Source organism: Chanodichthys erythropterus, chromosome 18, assembly GCF_024489055.1.
Source record: "Chanodichthys erythropterus isolate Z2021 chromosome 18, ASM2448905v1, whole genome shotgun sequence".
Taxonomy (NCBI): domain Eukaryota; kingdom Metazoa; phylum Chordata; class Actinopteri; order Cypriniformes; family Xenocyprididae; genus Chanodichthys; species Chanodichthys erythropterus.
Window position 1 is genome coordinate 12495755 of NC_090238.1, and position 21148 is coordinate 12516902.

At 37.2% G+C, this 21148-nt stretch overlaps 1 protein-coding gene across 2 annotated transcripts in view; it reads right to left on the minus strand.

Annotated features, from left to right (window-relative positions):
- The window catches only part of sptlc2a (serine palmitoyltransferase, long chain base subunit 2a), a 33710-nt gene extending 18809 nt beyond the window's left edge, over positions 1-14901 (minus strand). Inside the window, exons 1-9 of one of the 2 annotated variants that reach the window (XM_067367457.1) lie at positions 14694-14901; positions 12517-12711; positions 12076-12230; positions 11674-11822; positions 7108-7232; positions 5066-5159; positions 3834-3939; positions 3432-3651; positions 2347-2473 (exon numbers count right to left, since the gene is read on the minus strand). In XM_067367457.1, the coding sequence (XP_067223558.1) occupies positions 2347-2473; positions 3432-3651; positions 3834-3939; positions 5066-5159; positions 7108-7232; positions 11674-11822; positions 12076-12230; positions 12517-12711; positions 14694-14813 (1291 nt within the window). In that variant the 5' untranslated portion in view covers positions 14814-14901. The remainder of the gene's footprint in view (positions 1-2346; positions 2474-3431; positions 3652-3833; positions 3940-5065; positions 5160-7107; positions 7233-11673; positions 11823-12075; positions 12231-12516; positions 12712-14693) is intronic. The other variant, XM_067367458.1, reaches the window with a different exon arrangement.
- Positions 14902-21148: the final 6247 nt, after the last annotated feature.

A 21148-nucleotide genomic window follows, 5' to 3' on the forward strand; every position in this document is an offset into this window, starting at 1 on the left:
GTGAATTCATGTGAGTTCAGTGGTTCTACCTTAATATTATAAAGTGACGATAATACCTTTTGTGCGCCAAAAAAACAAAATAACGACTTTTCAACAATATAGTGATGGCCCGATTTCAAAACACAGCTTTCCGAATTGAATCAGTGATTCGGATCTCCTATCAAACGGCTAAACTGCTGAAATCACGTGACTTTGGCACTCCGAACCACTGATTTGATTCGTAACACTCTGAAGCAGCGTTTTGAAATTGGCCATCACAATATATTGTTGAAAATTTTGGTGCACAAAAAATATTCTCATCACTTTATAATATTAAGGTAGAACCACTGAACTCACATGAACTGTTTTAAATATGTTTTTAGTAGCTTTATGGATCTTGAGAGTTACAGTGTCATTGCTGTCAATGCAGGCCTCACTGAGCTTTAGGATTTAATCAAAATATCTTAATTTGTGTTCTGAAGATGAACGAAGGTCTTACAGGTGTAGAACGACATGAGGGTGAGTAATAAATTACATTATTTTCATTTTTGGGTGAACTAACCCTTTAATGCCTTTTATTTTTAAATGTTGGGTACACACCACAGTGTTCTAGTGCTAGTCCTAGACTAAAATACATGTTTGAGCCGTTTTAACTGAAAGCAACTTGTACTGACATATTTTAATTATGTCTGTGCCATTGTTTTGTCTCAAGATGCACACCAGTAATGTTTTTTTTTTCTATTGAACGTTTATAAAAGCTACTTAAATATCCTAATTGAACTAAGGCCTAATCCTGGTTCAGGCAAAGCCCTGCCTGTGAAACCAGGCCAGTTTTATATAAAAGAAAACACCTTATTAATGCCAGAAAGAGCAGGAAAGAGCAGGACAATCTCTTAAGTCAAGAGTCCAGAGCTTTTTTGCATCAACGTGGGATGCTGGTGAAAGTCCGTCAGCAGGTGAATGAGAAGAAAAAAGTCACTGGGAGAGAGCAAGATATTCTCAGGAGACATCTTCAAGGATGATGGGAACAATAAGTCTTTGTGGTGAGATGAAAATAGCCCTTAGCCAAGCAATTTTATTCTCATATTTGTCATATTGAGCACTTCACCTGGGCCTGAGCCTGTTTGTTGTAGCTGCCAACGTTGATTGAGTGGCAGGGAGGAAAAGAGGCAGTTTGGTGGGTCTAACCATAGGGCCAGATCACACTAGTTGTTACATGGGTAATTGTTAACACATTTCTGAAGTTTAAACTTTGAGCTAAATATTTTACCTGGACACAGTTTGTGTACAGCTGTTGAACTAATCAGTCTCATTTTATGAGCACTGGGAAATTGTATGAAGAAAAATCTCACATCGACAGATCTATCCCCCCCCCCACCTCATCTCACTTCAAAGTGATCCTCGAGAAACACTTATTTCAATTTCTGGGCCAAGTTTATCCAGAGCGCACAGAGCAAACAAACCTAAAGATTGTATTTTCACAGTGAAATAAAACGGTCGATAAAGCAAAGACAAGAACAATGGAGTTGACAAAGTAAAGGGATGCTTTTCAGTCAATGATGTGCAGATGTACTATACATGTGAACAGGAAATTACACATGGAGGAGGACAGGGAATGCGTTTACTACACGACTGACACACACACACAAACTCTCATGAATATTGGCGAACATACAGAAGTCTGGGCTGATTTTGCTAATCCTAACACATTCATCTTGTGAACAGAACAAATGACTCTTGATCAGTAGTGTGATTTAATGTCTGGCATCTTGATTTGTATCTATGCTATAATATGAATTATCTGTTGCAATATGCAAGTTCTAGCACACTTTGGTTTTAAAACAAAAAACAAAAAACACCTTCTGCCAGGTAAATAAAGGTACAAATATGATGTAAAGCAGCTTCAAAATACTGAAGACCATCCATGGTACATCCTTGCAAGCTGATTATCTATTTTTAGATCAATCCTGCCACCTTGTGGTGCACCGAATGATGCACAGTTGACATATATACTCAACTTAGGGATAGTTCACCCAAAACAAAAAGGGTGTCATTATATACTTTAAATCAGGGGTGCCCAATCCTGTTCCTACCTACCTGCAGAGTTCAGATCCAACCCTGATCCAACACACCCTTCTTAAATTTCAGTCTCATCTCACACAAAGCTATCGTCATCTGGACGATACTACTTTTATGTAACTTTTATGGTGCTTTCTCTCCTTTTTAAAGCTTGAAAGCTGAGAAATAAAATCATATGGGTTTGGAACGGCATTGAGGGTAAGTAAATGATGACAATATTTATTTTTGGGTGCCTCAGATTCTTAAAATAAAGCATGATTAAAGTGCAGAAAAATCAGTAAAACTCACCTATTGTCGTTCCATCCTCTCCCATAATGCACTTCATAGAAGTGATGATTTGCTCCACGACAGGAGGTGACATGGAGGTGGCGTAAATTGCACTGTGAGAGTGAGTTCGCAGGTAGTCTATCAAATCCTAAAGAATGAAAATGCAAGACGTTTCTGTCAGGATGTGGCTGTTATGAAGCGGTAAAAAACAAATAAGTTTTAAATAATCAATCCAACAAGGAACAAGCAGGAGAATCTAGAAACTAGAAACAACCATGAGGGAAACAAAGAAACAAAGAACCTGAGGAAAAATAAGGACTTAAATATATACAGGGCTAATCAACGGAACAAAGAACAGGTGTGTTACTCATAAGTAATCATAGGAACCAATAAGAACACAAGCGGACAGACCAAAACTAAGGGGCCGTTTACATGACACCATTTTCAACTAAAAACGGAAAACTTTATGCGCTTTGGCTATTTATTTACATGACAATGGCATTTGGGGACCTGGAAAAAAGTGCACGTTTTTGAAAATGATAGCATTTTCATCTCCGTATAAACTAGAAAAAAGCAAATGTGTGAAAATGGTGACGTCATGCGCATGTATATTACGTGTTCAGCCTATAGGTGTGAAGTGTTTCTTTATAAAGTGACATCACAAACTACTGGCCTGACATGAATAATACAGCATTTTTAGTCGTTTTCACAGATCCGTGTGAACGGGGATCATTTTGACAATGTTGTCATCTGTTCTCGAAAAACGCAAAAGTTTTTTAATGCATTTATGTCGCGTAAATGTACCCTAAAACGCAACAAAACAAAAAATAACCCTTACAGTTTCCTAATGCCTAAATATTTTGTAGGCTTTGTATATACTGTAAGTTAACTGTAACTATGAGGTTTACAAAAGACTAAGTCAAATATTAACTACCATTCAAACTTTTAGAGATATTTACTTTTATTCAGCAAGGATGTATTGAACTGATGAGAAGTGTCAGAAGAACCTTTTTAACATATAAAATATAAAGAGAGTATATAAACAAGTTGTTGTTTGGGCTTCTGCTATTGGTCAGAAATTACAAATTGGCGCTTGAACTTCATACCTTCCTCCCTCCTATGTATCCACCAGCAGCACCGAAGCTCTTTGTGAAGGTGCCCATCATGATGTCTACATCTTTCGGGTCCAGTCCAAAATACTCCACCACTCCTTGACCACTGGGTCCTAATGCCCCGATACTATGAGCCTCATCCAGGTAAAGGTAGGCCTTGTACTTCTTTTTCAGGGCTATAACTTCTGGCAGTCGTATAATGGAGCCCTCCATGCTAAGTAAAGCACAGGTTAGAGTAGATTTAACTTTTTAAATGTGTGGCAATTCATTCGATGGTTAAACTGTAAACAGTGCAGCAGTGTAAATGTGATAACATGTTCCACACCTGAGAAAACCACAGGAGTACAGAATTACACATTTGCATGAATGAGATGAATTCCAGGAGTGTTTAATCACCTGTAGATGCCCTCCACAAGAATGAGGATTTTCTTCCAGGGTCGATGTGTTCTGGGCTGGCCATGAACAATAGCGTCTCTGAGCAACTTCTCCAGGCTCTGCATGTCTAGTGGGAAACAAAAAAACAAACAAATAAATAAATAAATAAATAAATAAATAAATACACTACTATTCATCTGTAAGATATTTTACTCTTTTTGAAAGAAGTAAAGAACAAGATCCAAATAATCAAAAATACAGTAAAAACTGTAATATTGTGAACTATTATTATAAATAACTTTCTATTTTACCATTTTCTGTATTTTGGAACCACTGAATATCTATCTAAAAATAATAAATATGTTAATAATAATAAAATTAAATGAACTATTATACATACATACATACATATACATATATATAATATTTTTATCTATAGATAATGGTTCCAACAGTATCACAATGAGATCACACTACAGTAAAATAACTACATAGACTACTTTAAATTTGTGTAAGGTGTGTCTTCATAACAAATAAAGATTAAATGGCAGGATATTAGTGACAAACTACTGGTAAAGTGGGTTTCATTCATTGGTCATTTGAGAACTATTTGGTTTTCTGGGGTCATAGTGTATTAAAATGTTGCCTGTGTCCTTGGTCATAATTTAAGAAATCACAGCACATACATTCATTACAAACTGTCAGTGAGAGAAGTGATCTGAGCACTTCAGAAATAAGTAATCAGAGTGCTGTTGAAGTTTTCCCAAGCCTCTACAATCTGACTCAAGAGTTTCAAGGATCATTACATATTCACCTCAAGTTACTTTATCAGTTTAGAAGCTCATTTACTAATCATTGTCAGTCATCTGTCCAAATTGCCTTTTGAAATGATTTATCTAAAATAACACCGCTAAACTGCGAATGGGAGCTGACCTTTCCAGTGATAACATTTGTATTCATAGTGTTTGACTACACATTAACCAAACTGGCATTCAGTCCAAAAACAATCCAGACTGCAAATAAGTAACCTCATAAAACTTCAAGACCTTACTTCAAGATTTTAACATGGGTTAAGGTCTGTTAATCTTCTACTCAAGGAGATGCAGCGTCGTGGGTCGTGGTTTGTATGCATTGGAGCTTCACCAAAAGATCGTTCTTTACCTTGAGCAGTTAACAGCTGTGAATAACGAGTGAGGGTGTGTGTATATGTAGATATATTAAGATAAGAGATGTGCCTGCGAGTGTAAACTCACTATTGTGCTTAAAGACCCGGATGGTGGAGCCGGACAGCCGGGCTCCCAGTACCAGAGAGGCATGGTTCAACTCGTCACTTAGAATCAGACATCCCTACAAACAGAAAAAAAAATGTCAGATCACTGTAAGAAAATGGTCATTGAGTAGATACTTACTTTGTAGTGATAATTAGGGCTGCATTGATTAATCGTGATTAATCGTTTGCTAAATAAAAGTCTGTGTTAACGTTATATATATGTTTTCTGTGTATAATAATTATGTATATATACATACACACACATACAGGTATAAAGTTTAGAAATATATGCATGTATTATATTTATATATATTTTACATTACATATAAACAAATATTTTATATATAAATATAACATTTTTCTTAAATATATACATGAATGTGTGTGATTTATATGTACATAATTATTATACACAGAACACACACATATATATTACGTAAACACAGACTTTTATTTTGCAAACGATTAATCGCGATTAATCGTTGCAGCCCTAGTGATAATATGTAAATATTAGTGCTGTCAAATCAATTAATCGCAATTGACTGCATCTAAAAACAACTAACTACATACACACACACATATACATATATTATATATTCACACATTTTTGTTAGATGCAATTAATTGTGATTAATTGTGATTAATCGATTTGACAGCACTAATATATATATATTATATATATATATATATATATATATATATATATATATATATATATATATATATATATATATATATATATATATATATATATATATATATGTCAATATTTAATGACAGTAACAATTATATTATTATTTGTATTATTTGTATAACACTTTTCACATATAAAAAGCAGCCGAAAAGGTGTAATGTCAAAAACTAATTAAAAAAAACATATGGAAATGAGGGACACACACAAGTGTTCAAAAGTTTGGGTCGATAAGTTATTTAAATGTTTTTATGCTCAAGGCTGCATATATTCGATAAAAAATGTAGAAAAATGTAAAAAAAATAAATAAATATTATAATATATAATATATATAATATATATATATACACATTATTATTATTTTTTTTTTTATTCCTGTGATGGGAAAGTTCAATTTTCAGCATCATTACTCCAGTCTTCAGTGTCACTTGTTCCTTCAGAAATCATTCTAATATGCTGATTTTCTGCTCAAGAAACATTTCTTATGATCACAGTTGAAAACGGTTGTGCTGCTTAATATTTTTTTTGGAAACCGTGATCATTTTTATTTTTATTTTTTTTTATTTTATTAAGTTCAAAAGAACAGCATTCACTTAAGTTAAAGATCTTTTCAACAATGTCAAAGTCTGTACTGTCACTTTTGATCAATTTAATGCATCCTTGCTGAATAAAAGTGTTCATTTCTTTCAAAAAAAAAAACTGACTGATTACAAATTTTTGAACAGTAGTGTATGTATATATAACATAAAAAATATATAAAATAATTTTTTTAATTAATTGTTGAATGTCTTTTTAAAATGTGAATTAAAGCCTTTTAAAAACCCTTTCTGTTGCTTCTTTTGGTCCCGTTGCTCCTTTGGTCTTTTGGTCAAAATCAATCAGTTTCAATATTCAGTGCTTAGAGTTTCAGTACTAAATCACTAGACCTCTCCTGGTCTGTAACAGGAAGTGAGGTTGGGAAATCTCTCTGGTTCACTTGCAGCTGAGCACATTTCCTGTGGTCATTTTGTGCCTTATCAAGTGCATTCCATTGTTTGAGCTACACAAACTGTTTGAGTTGGAACCGTTGGTCTATCTACACCATTAGAGTGATCTCCTCCCTCTGCACTAGTGATAAAATGTTACATATACACCCAGTGTGATTAAACCAACAAAGGAAAATATTCACACATCATTTAAACAAGCACTGACAGGTCAAGATGGGATCCGCCTATGCCGATACTATGATTTTTAAGAGTTGCCTAAATAGATTATCACAGCAAGAGCTAGGAAGAGAGAAGTTGGCAAACCGGAAAATAGAGAGTGAGGAAACAAAACGGTCTAGAGCTTCAAACCTTGCCAGCTAATGCAGGAATGTTCATAGAGTTGGTTGCAAAGCCCATGCCGAAAGTCATAGCCGACTCCACACCCAGGAATGACGCAACTAGTTTCTCCAACTCTTCATGCATGTTGAGGTTACCTAAGCAAATCACACAAATAAATCAGCTAATGCAAGCAAACACTCACCTATTATAAACAGTAGCTATAGAACTAACACCTGTGTATATTTTGAAAGCAAAGTCATTCTAGAAAGCTCCTACATAAGACTGTGTGACAAATAACTAGATTTAAAGTCGAAAATTCACTGTTTTCAAGGGCTATCCTCTACTAAAGATTTTTCAAGTTGAATAGTAGCCGCTTATTTAAGCGATTAGTCGATTAATCACGTATAAAAGTATTAAAGGTGCCCTAGAATTAAAAATTGAATTTATCTTGACATAGTTGAATAACAAAAGTTCAGTACATGGAAATGACATACACTGAGTTTCAAATTCCATTGTTTCCTATATATTATATGAATCTCATTTGTTTAGAAGACCTCCGAAGAACAGGTGAATCTCAACATGACACCGACTGTTACGTAACAGTCGGGGTGTATGCCCCCAATATTTGCATATGCCAGCCCATGTTCCCAACATTATGAAAGGCATTAGACAAGGGCAGCCAGTAACGTCTGGATCTGTGCACAGCTGAATCATCAGAGTAGGTAAGCAAGCAATAACAACAGCGAAAAATGGCAGATGGAGCAATAATAACTGACATAATCCATGATTACATGATATTTTTAGTGATATTTGTAAATTGTCTTTCTAAATGTTTCGTTAGCATGTTGCTAATGTAGGCTACTGTTGGTTGAAGTTACCATCGTTTATTACTGTATTCACGGAGACAAGAGCCGTCGCTATTTTCATTTTTAAACACTTGCAGTCTGTATAATTCATAAACACAACTTCATTCTTTATAAATCTCTCCAACAGTGTGTAATGTTTTATGCTTTAGCCACGGAGCACTATCAAACTCATTCAGAATCAAATGTAAACATCCAAATAAATACTATACTCACATGCAGCATACATGACGAACATCTTGTAAAGATCCATTTGAGGATTATATTAGCTGTGTGAACTTTGTAAATGCACTGTATTATAGAGTTGCGAGCTCAATGGGCAGGGAGCACGAGATTTAAAGGGCCAGCAGCCCCTGAATCGGTGCATAGTTAATGATGCCCCAAAATAGGCAGTTGAAAAAAATTTATTTAAAAAAATCTGAGGTATTTTGAGCTGAAACTTCACAGACACATTCAGGGGACACCTTAGACTTATATTACATCCTGTAAAAAAACGTTAAGCCAAATAAATCGTAATTATGAGCCTTTAATTGCCTATATATAATACATAGCCTAATCAGCGCTCAAGCGCACACAAAGTTTGCCACAGCACACCGGCCAAAGTAATGATTATGAATGTGTCATGAAAGAACAGCAAGGAGACTGTCTTACTGTGTGTTCACACCGCCGGCGGCGAGAGCATCATCACGTGATCAATTGCCAAATTCAAATGTGCGTGTGCGCTTTAGCTGGCGCTAAACCAGAGATGGACGCGCGCAGCACTTTTCATATCTCACAAATATGCAGTGTTTTCAACCACATAATGTTTATTTTAGGTTTTGGATGTTTAAATACATTTAAGATGTTGTGAATCCAACAGAACCTGCGGCACAAACTAACATGGCGACGCCCATAATGTTTATAGCTCAACTAACGCAATCATTATAAAGTTGTTTAAACAGCAAAACACATCCACTTTCACATATTTGACAATCGGAATATCAGATATTTCATGTTATAGTTAACAAATTAGTGAATATTTTGAATAAAAAAGGAAAACTGAAATAAAAGCAGATCATCAGTCATACAGCGCTGCGGTGTGTGACATGACAAGCAATGACGCGTCACCATGGAAACCATAAAGCGATACGTTCTAAATAACGGTCGCCTTGAAAAACTCACACTGGGGGGTCAACCAGAATATTTTAAACTTACGTGCGAAAGGGTTATTTTATTTCCCAACTAATGACTCATCCAGGCTTTCCAATAGGATGCACGTGAGGGGAATAAGAGGGGAATAAAAGGGGCGGAGCGGGGCGGGGGCGTGGCATCACGATGGTGTCTTTCCATCGTGATGTCGGTCAGCCATCACGATGGACGATGATATTGTCCATCGGCACAACCCTACGGGCGGCCAAGGCGACTGACTGTTGGCGCTCTCGCCGGCGGCGGTGTGAACACACGGTAAACATTTTAATAATTTAATGTTTTCTGTGTTTTCGGCTGCAGAGATGAAGTCGACGATGCTGACTCCTCATCTCCACAGTAGTGGACACGCTTCATACGGATTACATAATCTGAGAATATTTGTTTTCCACTTGAATTGGTTGACAATCGCTTGACATTTCAAGCTTTCTATAGATATATTTCTCATGTCTGTGAGGAAAGTATACACTGAGTTGTTTTATTTTTTTGACGCACTTAAGTTCACAGAGACGGCAGAAATCGCATCCTGTTTGTTTTCTTTATTTTACGTAGGCACAACGTTCTCTTGTTATTGTGAGTTTACACAAATAAAAACCCTTTATGATGCTTTGAATCATGCATTACTCTTATCTGTATGACCAAAAACGTTGGAGTATTTTAAGTTGTTTCCGCTGTTATCAGAAAAAATGCAAGTGATCGCGTCGGCGCCTCCATGTCTTGCAGTAAAAGCGTTATACTTCAGTTTCAACACTCCACACGAACACTTGGATATGTGGCTAATAATAGCGCACATTTATTTAGGTTAATAGAGCGAGTGGCCATGTAAAGTTGCTACTACTTACATGTTTCAAATGATAAGCCATATTTGAAGTTGATGGGTGATAGGTGAAAGTTTGGATTTCCTGCCCAACATACTGTAATTACCACACGAACCCACTGTTAACAGTCTGTCCTTTATGGACTGCAACTTTTGGTCGACTAAGCCTCTTCTAGTCGACTAACGATTAGTCGAATATTAGGGGCCAGCCCTACTATTTTCTAAATATGTGATATTGATCTCGCTGTCAATGATTCTTCCATGTATGTTTCTTTTTTTTAACTGATCTCATAATTTAATTAAAATGTCAAAATTGGATCTTCCAGTGGAAACGACTGACTTTCTCTCTAGTGATGTATGCAAAACATCAATCATTTGAACAGCCCCTTTCTTCGCATTCAGTCATTCTGCCTCCATCCAATCAACAACTGGTGAACAGAACCAAGTCTCCTCCCTACATTTTACCTTTTTCCGATAATCCATTGTACTTCGACGTATGCCACGCTACTTCTGCTTCATCGCAACTTCATTAAGAAATTGTTTAACGTTAACCAGCGCAAAAGATGCCAGCAATGTTGGAGTCAGGCTGAATGCTTTCCCAGTATTTTCTAATCCATTGCTAACATGTTCTGCATGGTTTGAAGGGTGTTGCTACATGGTAGTTGGTCAATTAGTGAGTTTCAGCTGCATTCACTCTGTTGAGCTGTTTGTGAATGCAAGACATGTATGTTACACTGTGTCTACACAAGATGCGAATGGCGTGACGCGACACGACAAAAGCAAACAGAACCCATTATAATCAGTGTTGCTGTCTACACTGAATGCAACAGGAAAATAAACGACGGTAAACTGATGCCCCGTTCTATTTCTGATGTACTTCAAGCATTCAAGCTACTTTTGATACAAAAGACAAATGGATTTGCAACAGTCGCTTTGTCAAGTCCAGCGTGGACAGCTTCTAGCTTTTGTGGCGCGACGTGTTTGGTGTAGACAGGGTGATAGATAAACAGACCAAACAGATCTCGCCCCCAATTGACTACCATAGTATTTATTTTTTCTTCCAAATATCTTCCTTTGTGTTCAACAGAAGAAAGAAATTCATACAGTTTTGGAACTACTTGAGGGTGAGTACATGATGACAGAATTTTTATTTTTGGGTGAACTAACCCTTTAAGTATGTGTAAGAAAAATCCGTTTAACACTCAAGGGATGCGCCGTCTGACAACCAGCTTTCTATGCGCATGCTTCGGATGTGTGCGCCCAGAAAACAATATATATCAGAAGTTTAAACTGTTATGGGTTTAAAACGCATGCAAATAATTAACTTTCATGATGACGAAGAACCGCAATGTTACATGAGTGTGAACGTGATAGAGATAATCAAAACCAAACAGATGTTTTGTTAGTTTTTGGCAGAGTACCCGAGGCACAAGCTTTGGGCTCTGCCCACTTCTGGAAAAAGGGGTGGGGAGCAGCAGCAGCAGCTCATTTGCATTTAAAGACACATGCACGAAAACATTCCATTCAAAAATGGGCATGGTATAATGGTAAAATGATCTGTGAGGTATTTTTAGCTGAAACATCACAGACACATTCTGGGGACACCTATGACTTATATTACATCTTTTAAAAAGGGGAATAATAGGTCTCCTTTAATGCTTAAGGGTTGTGAACAAGGACTAAAAATTATGTCCCTATACTAAAAAGCAAGAGTAACCAATGAGCACTCACCCATTTCCTGTCTGGTGCTGGCCACGCCCACCCCATATCTCACCGTCACATCTCCAGCAGCTGTGGCACAGGAGCCCGTGTTCTCTGCAAAGCCCAGATAATTATACGAGCCCAGGTTGATCACATCCTTTACCACTCGCCCAGTGTACCTGAAAGAGCAGAATACAACTGTGTTAGATTTCTTTTTTGAGCGAACGCTAATCCTTGGCAACTCCAAACTGAGTTGTAAGTTTCATACAACCTCAGTCACATTATATTTAAAGCCTTACTATCGAAAGTTTACTGTACATGGGCTTGAAAGTGACCTTGACATTAGCATCATTAGATTAATGCAGCTCTCATCTTGGGAGGTAAAACAGTCAAGACATGGTGTTTTTTTCCTGTCCAAGACACTCTACTTACTCAAAGGTCCAGTTGTAATCATTGGAACTCCGCTCAACAAGGTCAAACTTGTCCCCAGGAACACTGCAAATGGGCCTGTTCCAGCTGTCCCGAATCCTCATGTATAAATTCCTTGTGTAGAAATTCTCAAAGTCTTGATAAAGTGGAACAAAGTCCTTGGGGGGGGAAAAAAGTAACAGGAACAGTCACATACTTGACATTTTTTGTTTCACCAACATTACACCTTACATTTCGTGTCTTGGATCCAATATTTTAGGAAGAACAACACCCATAAAAGGCACGTAGCAAAACAAAGCGCAACCTTTCAGTGCCCCAAAGTACTTTACAGTTACGGTAAACTACACAATATCCTTCCTATGACAAAATGGCCTCTTCCTCAAAAACGTATTTTGAACGGTAGTGTATATATTTACTTTTTTCCACCAAGCACACATGATTTACCTTCTGCTCCTCCCTTTCTCTGGCTATGTGGCATTTTTCTATTTTCCACTCCCTCATGAAATCCCGCAGATATCCAAAGATCGTAAGGATGCCATAGCCCATGTACGTGAGCACGGCAACCAGCATGGGAGTTTCCTCGAAGGACTCCATGAATGGCCTACTGTAAAGTTCTCCATTGCATGCAGCATGGTAAACCTGTAAAGCAAAACCCATAAAAACACTGTAGTCATGGTACCATCACATTGTGGTTACTGATTACAAGTTGTGCCAATGCAAACGTTTGCAGAACAACGGATCCCTTTTGGGGGATTTTAATTTAACAGTTTATTACAGAAACAGTGGCATGCATTTGTAAGATTGTGAGCTTTATTCATAGATAATTTGCAAGAGTAAGATTCAAAGTTTGACCTCCCATTGTCAAGTACCCTGTTACTCATAGTGACCAAATGATTACACAAGTTCTGGACCAAACAAATCAAGCAGTTCATTCAAAACCCTGTGATTTTGCAGGCACATGTGACTAGTCATGCCCCACTAGCAAATACCGCGGAGTCTAGCAACAGTGACATCCACGTGAGCAGCCACCAGCTTCAAGACAGCAGCACGACTTTGCAAGGCTTAAACTGGCTTCCAGGAAAAGTCTTTCAAAAAAAATGTGCGATAACAAGATTTACAAAAGCTAGATCTGTGTGATATACCTTGAAACGCTGTTGTTGAACATTACAATGCAGAGCGAATCAGAGCAAAAGAGTTTATAAGACTTTATAAGACAGTTTTAGTAGGATAAACAAAGGAGATATGACAATAACAAAGTAGGCAATACCTTGGAATGAATTAAGCTGACCAATCTCCCACTCAAAACATTTACAAGAGGCACATGATGGAAATTCCTAGAGCTTTAACTTGAATCATGAGTTGCTTCCAAACATTCGCATGACACCAATATCTTGACTTGCCTTCCTCAGTGCATTTGGCTATTTAGCTATTAGATCCATTGGCTGATTTATTATCAATAATAATATATATATATAAAGAAAAATAAGATTTGCTAATTAATATTTATATATTTTACAGTAACTGTAAATTGCACAATAACCTTCCTCTGACAAAATTCCTTTTCCTCTCAAAAATTTACACCAATAAATTACCAATAAATTAATTTTTTGTATAGTCACAGTAAATTACTCTCGAAATCTTTTCTGGCATATGAATTTTAAGAAGTAATAATTTAAATATTTTTTTTTATGATTGTAATTTAAATCGGTAATAATTTTCCTTCTAACATTCTAACATACAATAAACCACTTTATTAATAATAGAATATTAATAAAAGGTTTCCATCTTTAGATTAAAACTAGTATATTAGTAAAACTACGGTTCAAAAGTTTGGGGTCAGTAACATTAATAAAAATAATACTTGAATATTAATATTTATATGAATATATAATGATGTATTATATAATATAACATTATGTATGCTAGTAAAACCCACAATAATACAGGGGCAAATCAAATATAGAAGTAGAATTGTATTACCTGATCTATTTTCTATAAATTTATATGAAATGTACACTAACATAAATAGAAATGTTCACAAAAAAATACATATTCTAAAGTGCATTACTAAAACCTAAAGTGTTTTTATACAGAGTGATTGAATATAAACCTAATATTATAAACTATATTAAGGAGACGTTGAATATTTCTAAAGGATGGTTTATATTTAAAAGTCTCTCAAGTCTTGGCTACAAAAAAAATACACCAAAGTCTTAGCTTGCCTTTCTAAATGCATTTGACTTACAAATTCAAAGACAGCATGAGGCTGCAACCTGCAATGCATATGGACTTTCTGTTTCAACAAACACAATTTCCACTTATGGCAGTATAACATTAGCTAGATCATCATGTTTTAGATGTTGCGATGGCCAGGGCTCATAAAAAAAATTTATGAGGAGAAAGTCTACATCTCATCTGAATGTCAAACTTTACTTTTTCACATGTGATCATGCCATAAACAGTGAAACTGCATGTCGTGCACTATCTGAAACACCACCGAGGGAGCCACACTATTGAGAACAGCTGTTGTGTTGCCATGCATCATCATCATTATCAGCAAGATAGATATGAAACATTTGACATGCATGATTCGAAGGACTCAATGCATGATGTGGCCTCACCTTCTCCTGCTTTTGATACTGATGATGGTGATGATGGTTCTTCACCATGCCATTTCTTCCTGGTTTCACACCATTCGCTGCATGACAATCCTCTTTTTTATTCCCCGCGCTCTCAGTCATACTTATCTAAGACTAAACATACGATCAAATGCATGAAAACGGAAAGATGGTAATGAGTCGGTGATGAGGGAGACGTGCGTCCCCGCTACGCTACCCTGAAACCCACAAGAGGGAAACCTGAAATTCCAGCCTCCGCACACCGGAAATCAACGCCCCGTTATTCACGCCAGCCAATCAGAAGGCTGAGTTGAGATATTGGGCGTGTTTTGTTTTTGCAAAGGGCGTGGTCCTCCAGCGCGCTTCTGCCGCTGGGAGGAATGAACTCGAGTAACCTCTGTGTGTTTCACCTGTCTGTCCCTGCATAACTCAAATACTTGAATGATGCTCGAGGTTGCAAATGAAATCAGATTAACTATAAAATGTGAACAATCTTATTTAATATGTTTGGGCTCGGCAAACAAACGCAGGAGGAAGCAGCATGCCAAGATTAAGACATACCTACGATTGCATCCATTTCCAGAGTGATACCCATTTCCCCTTTTATATAGGCTGTAATTTTACAAATTCAAGTGAATTTATGAAAATCCGGTATTTTTAATTATTTTATACTGTGTATTTTTTATCAACAATATTATTAGATGCATAGGTTTAGTTCACAAAAAAATTGAAATTCTGTCCTCACCTTCATGTCGTTCAACACTTTCGTTCACCTTCGGAACACAAATTAAGATATTTTTGATGAAATCCGAGATGTATATGACTTGTCCATAGACAGCGATATAATCAACACTTTCAAGATCCAGAAAGGTACTAAAACTCATTAAACAGTCGACGTGACTGCAGTGGTTCAAGCGTAATTTTATGAAGTGATAAGAATACTTGTTTGTGTGCAAAAACAAAACAAAATTAACGACTTTATTCAGTTCTCTTCCCTGTCATTATCCTTACATACAGTAGTTGATGCAGTAAGCACAGTGTCCCTTTAAGACAAGTCATTTCACTTGGCGGCCATCTTTGAAAATCCTCTTGGGCATTCAAGTGCAACTCCTATCTCTTTGAATGGGGAAACATCAAATTCTCCTAAGCTGTTTGCCAAGCTTTCCATTAAATTTCATATTTAAAGGTGCTCTCGAATGAAAAATTTTATTTATCTTGGCATAGTCAAATAACAAGAGTTCAGTACATGGAAATGACATACAGTGAGTCTCAAACTCCATTGTTTCCTCTTTCTTATATAAATCTCATTTGTTTAGAAGACCTCAGAAGAACAGGCGAATCTCAACATAACACCGACTGTTACGTAACAGTCGGGGTGTACGCCCCCAATATTTGCATATGCCAGCCCATGATCGAGGCATTACACAAGGGCAGCCAGTATTAACGTCTGGATCTGTGCACAGCTGAATCATCAGACTAGGTAAGCAAGCAAGGACATCCAAAAATGGCAGATAGAGCGATAATAACTGACATGATCCATGATTACATGATATTTTTAGTGATATTTGTAAATTGACTTTCTAAATGTTTTGTTAGCATGTTGCTAATGTACTGTTAAATGTGGTTCAAGTTACCATCGTTTCTTACTGTATTCACGGAGACAAGAGCCGTCGCTATTTTCATTATTAAACACTTGCAGTCTGTATAATTCATAAACACAACTTCATTCTTTATAAATCTCTCCAGTGTAGCATTAGCCACGGAGCACAGCCTCAAATTCATTCAGAATCACAGAAACAATATAACAGTATACAATACTCACATAATCCGACACATACATGACGCATGCATGACGAACACTTTGTAAAGATCCATTTGAGGGTTATAGTAGCTGTGTAAGCTTTGTTTATGCACTGTTCAAGGCAAGTGCGAGCTCCGTGAGCGTGGAGCAGGAGAATTAAAGGGCCAGTAGCCCTGAATCGGCTCATTTATTATGATGCCCCAAAATAGGCAGTCAAAAAAATGAATAAAAAAAAAATTGATGGGGTATTTTGAGCTGAAACTTCACAGACACATTCAGGGGACACCTTAGACTTAAATTACATCTTTTTAAAAAAAGTTCTAGGGCACCTTTAAAATCAATGAAAACCAATGAAATCTGACAACAACTGTTTCATAAATTTTATTTCTAAACGCTTGAATCATGACAAAAAATTGTATTTTCAGGCTGGATCAAGTTAATGCGCATGCGCAGTCCTAAATGCGCAACTCTTGTGCCTTATTTCTGAGGTGCACGTCTGAATGTTTCTATAGAAACCGGAGCTTCTGATGGCCGCTGCAGCCAGTGACGCGATGACTTTACCAATCGGCGATTGGCTCTTATTTAGAAGGCGGGACTTATTCCGCCATATTGCGCGTTACACTTTCTCCAATTCAAAACAAAAGGAGTGACGCTTCTTGTAATTCTGTAGTCTTTGCTATAGAATAACACAAGACGCGTCATTCGTATTGTTTTGAATGAGAGAATGTGAAATGTGCAATATGGTGGAATAAGTCCCGCCTTCTAAATAGTCATTGCAGCGGCCATTATAAGCTCCAGTTCCTATAGAAACAGTCAGACGTGCGCCTGCGAAATTAGACACAAGAGACCTGCACTTTAGGACTGCGTATGCGCATTAGCTTGATCCAGCCTGAAAAGTAAAATATTTTTTGTCATGATTCAAGCATTTAGAAATAAAATTTATGAAGCAGTTGTTGTCAGATTTCATTGGTGATTTCAAATATGAAATTTAATCAAAAGCTTGGCATACAGCTTAGGAAAATTTAATTTTTCCCCATTCAAAGAGATAGGAGCTGCACTTGAATGCCCGAGAGGTGTTTCAAAGATGGCCGCCAAGTTAAATGACTTGTCTTAAAACAGACTTTGATAGAACACGGAAGCGCTGAACTGCATTCACTATGTTTCAACTAAGTCGTTATTTTTATTTTGTTTTTGCACACAAAAAATATTCTTGTTACTTCATAACATTAAGGTTGAACCACTGTAGTCACGTTGACGTGTAGTCACGTATGTGTTTAATACAAAGCCACTGGAAGACAAGCCTGCAACCTTTAGCCAAAAAAGCGTAACGGCTAAAGCTAAAGCTCCGCCCCCCGCGGTATGCAGGGAAGGAGACCGGAGGATGTTTTTTGAATGGAAGTCAATGGATGAGAGGCTTCACTATGCTGATTAAACACCTTTTGTGGGGAAAGGTTTGTTTTTGAAAGTCATTTTCTCTGTAGGCCCTATACGTTAACTGAACATTTTAATTGTTATTTACCAAGGAGAATACAGTTCGCTGAGCGAACATTGACCTTTTGACGCTTTGACCAATAGTGGGGCATGTTGTTGCATAACCTGCTATTATTATAGGCTTTTTAGCTAAATATAAAAAATTGATAAACAACAAAACAATTAATAAAACAGCAACAATGTAAAAGATAACATGCACATATTTATTGTGTTTATTACAAAAATATTAAAATATTGAAATTTTTAGATATAGATAGAGATTGATTGATTGACATATGAGTGTAAACAACATAATGCAACATAGAAACTAATAAATAGTGTAAATAAATTAGAGACATTTTACATTGCATTTAAATGTATTATTTAGCAGACGGTTTTATCTAAGGCAACTTGAGACAGTGCATCACTCCACTATATGGAGTAAACACTTTGGGCCAGTTGGTGTCTCTCTTACATCACCGGTCGCACAGTTTGTCTAGGAACTATAGGATTTTGCCCGAATCAGCGCATTGCACAGCTCAGACTACACCCTGTGTCTTCTGCTGAGAGAAAAGCTTGTGAACGCCCTCTCTCAACCACAGTTAAGACATAAATGATTCTTTAGATTTACCAGCCCAAGAAGGCCCTTCCCTCTGTTTTCCACACAATGACATCATTGTCGCCTTGAACATGCTTGAGTTGTGAAAGACCTGGAAATAAACAACATATAAATGAATGAATAAAAAACACACAGTCTCATGCTGCCCAAGCAAGATAAGACTGTACTGTTCATTTAGCGCACATTGATCAATAGCTGACACTTTCTGTTTCTGTTCAAAAACTAGATTGTAAAAGACATTAACCCCCTGCATGAGAGTGATACATGGGCTATGATATGAAGAGTGAAATATCTGATAAAAAATAATGTGTGCACAAGTTCAGTAAAGCCTCAGGGATAGTCTAACTGGATCATGGACTGGAGTCATTACTCTGCGATAAAACATCTGTGAGATTGAATGAACAGCAGGCAGGGCTGTTATCACCATTGACATTGAGCAGGACACACTGCCTCAAATATTCACATTTGTGTTAACAGACATGTACTTTATACATCTGTTATATTACATTGCTGCCCTCCTTAATCCTGAATGTGCTGTTACATCTTTGACAACAGGCATTTGCGTAAACAGTGTTATATTATATGGGCCTATTTTATCTGTGTTACATGGAGCATAATGGTATAATATGTAAATATATAGATCAAACAGCGCTGACATGGAAACCAGGAGAAACATTGTGCCATGAATGTTATAGAAGGCTTTTTAATCCACAAATCATCAATATTCACCATGGATTTAATGCAGTAACGCCAACTGTAACCATGGTATTGTGGCAGAAATAGTCGGATGATTTTACACTATTAATATCAGGCTTCGTACAAGCTTTTGAAGGTGAAATTCAAGTGCTTCACACTTTTTCCAGCACTTCAAATCTCTATATTGTATCCAATTTAAATGTTATTTTTAATGTGATGCTCAAAAACATTATTTGTTCATCCTTCAAAAGAAAACTAACTCTTGGGGCCAGATTTACTAAACAGGGCAAATTAGCATGAGAGCACGATTCTATGGGAGATGGGAGTGGAAAGTTCTGCACGTGATCTACTCAATTTAAAGAACATTTCCATAATGACAAATCTACCAAGGGCAACGCAAATTAGCATCTGGTTTAAGACATGCTTTTTTGGGGCGGTAAATAATGGCGTAGATATCAGTAAATTGACTAGAGCAAACCTTAGTAAATCACCTTGCATGATTCATTTAAAGGTGCTCTAAGCAATCCTGGGTGGAATAACTTCCTGTTGACATTCGAAGTAGCCTGGGTGCCAGCCCGAACCCCGCCCACAACATTTTTTGGACGGGAAGTTCGGTTTGGACTCGATCCATTGTGGAGTAATTATGCTCGGCTCCCAGAAGGCCGAGCCAATCAAATTGCCAGGGCGGGCTTTAATCGATGATGGACAGGCTATCTGCGGTTACGTAACCACCCACGTCATCAAAGAGCGCTTGGGGAGTTTGATTGACAAGCGATCTAATCAATCAGAACTCCGCATCCGCCATTTTGTCCAACAAAGCACTCAGGAGTTAGAAGATTAACATCGGTGGAGTTAAACTTGAAAAATTGTGCATATTGACGTCTTTCCGCGTTTGAAACAACATTGATTCTCATGTTCATTCATGTTTATTTGACGCTATAAATGGACTAGTAGTAAGAGATGATCGGTTCACGAGCCGCTTGAGCTGAGGCGCTACAGCAATCTGTCACGATCATGGTCACAACACATTAAAGAGCCACAAAACGGTTTTTATTGTTTGAATTTCTTTAATAACTACACAGTTTGAAAGCTGGAACTTTGTTTAATATCATAAGTAACCTGCTCTGTCTCGTCTGTCGATGTGTTGTCAGTTTCTTCTTTGCTCCGCGATGTATTTTCCACTCTGTGTGGCGTGACAGCGACAGGGCTTGTCGGACAAAGCAACAGTAACTAAGGGGGGGCAAGTCTTTGCGAAAGGTCAATTAGTTTACAACAATAATGGCTGCTGTTGAAGAACTGAGATGTGTAGATTCCGCCATTGCATCCGTTATAGAAGATATCGACAACGTATTAATTTTAAAAGAGGAACTGCGATCAAGGCATTTGTCGATGGGAAAGATGTCTTTGCCGTCCTTCCTACGGGATTCGGCAAAAGTTTAATTTATCAGCTGACCTCGATGGTCGCTAAGAAGAGTTCTGTTGACAACTATGCGTCGCTCAACATACATCACTTACTCTGTAGCTCTGATTGGTTGTAGGTCTATCCAATTGAGGTCTTTCCTGGATCGGTTGAAATACGGCTGCACCAGTTTGTTTTTATTGCTGTTTTCGGAGCTTGTGGCGACTACAGAGATCGAGTTTTTTTTACAGTGTGTTCAGGGAACAGGCAGCTAGCGGATAGTGAGGAGATGTTTGCTTTATGTGACAAAAAATGTTTTGGCCTAAAAACGCGTGACATCGCTTAGAGCATCTTTAAATACTCCCACAAATTTTGAATCTGAAAGGGAAACTTCTACAAATGCATATGCAATAAGGTTAGCACCAAAAATAAATGTGTCTGCCTTTTCAGCGCTAATTTTTCACTGTGTGTCT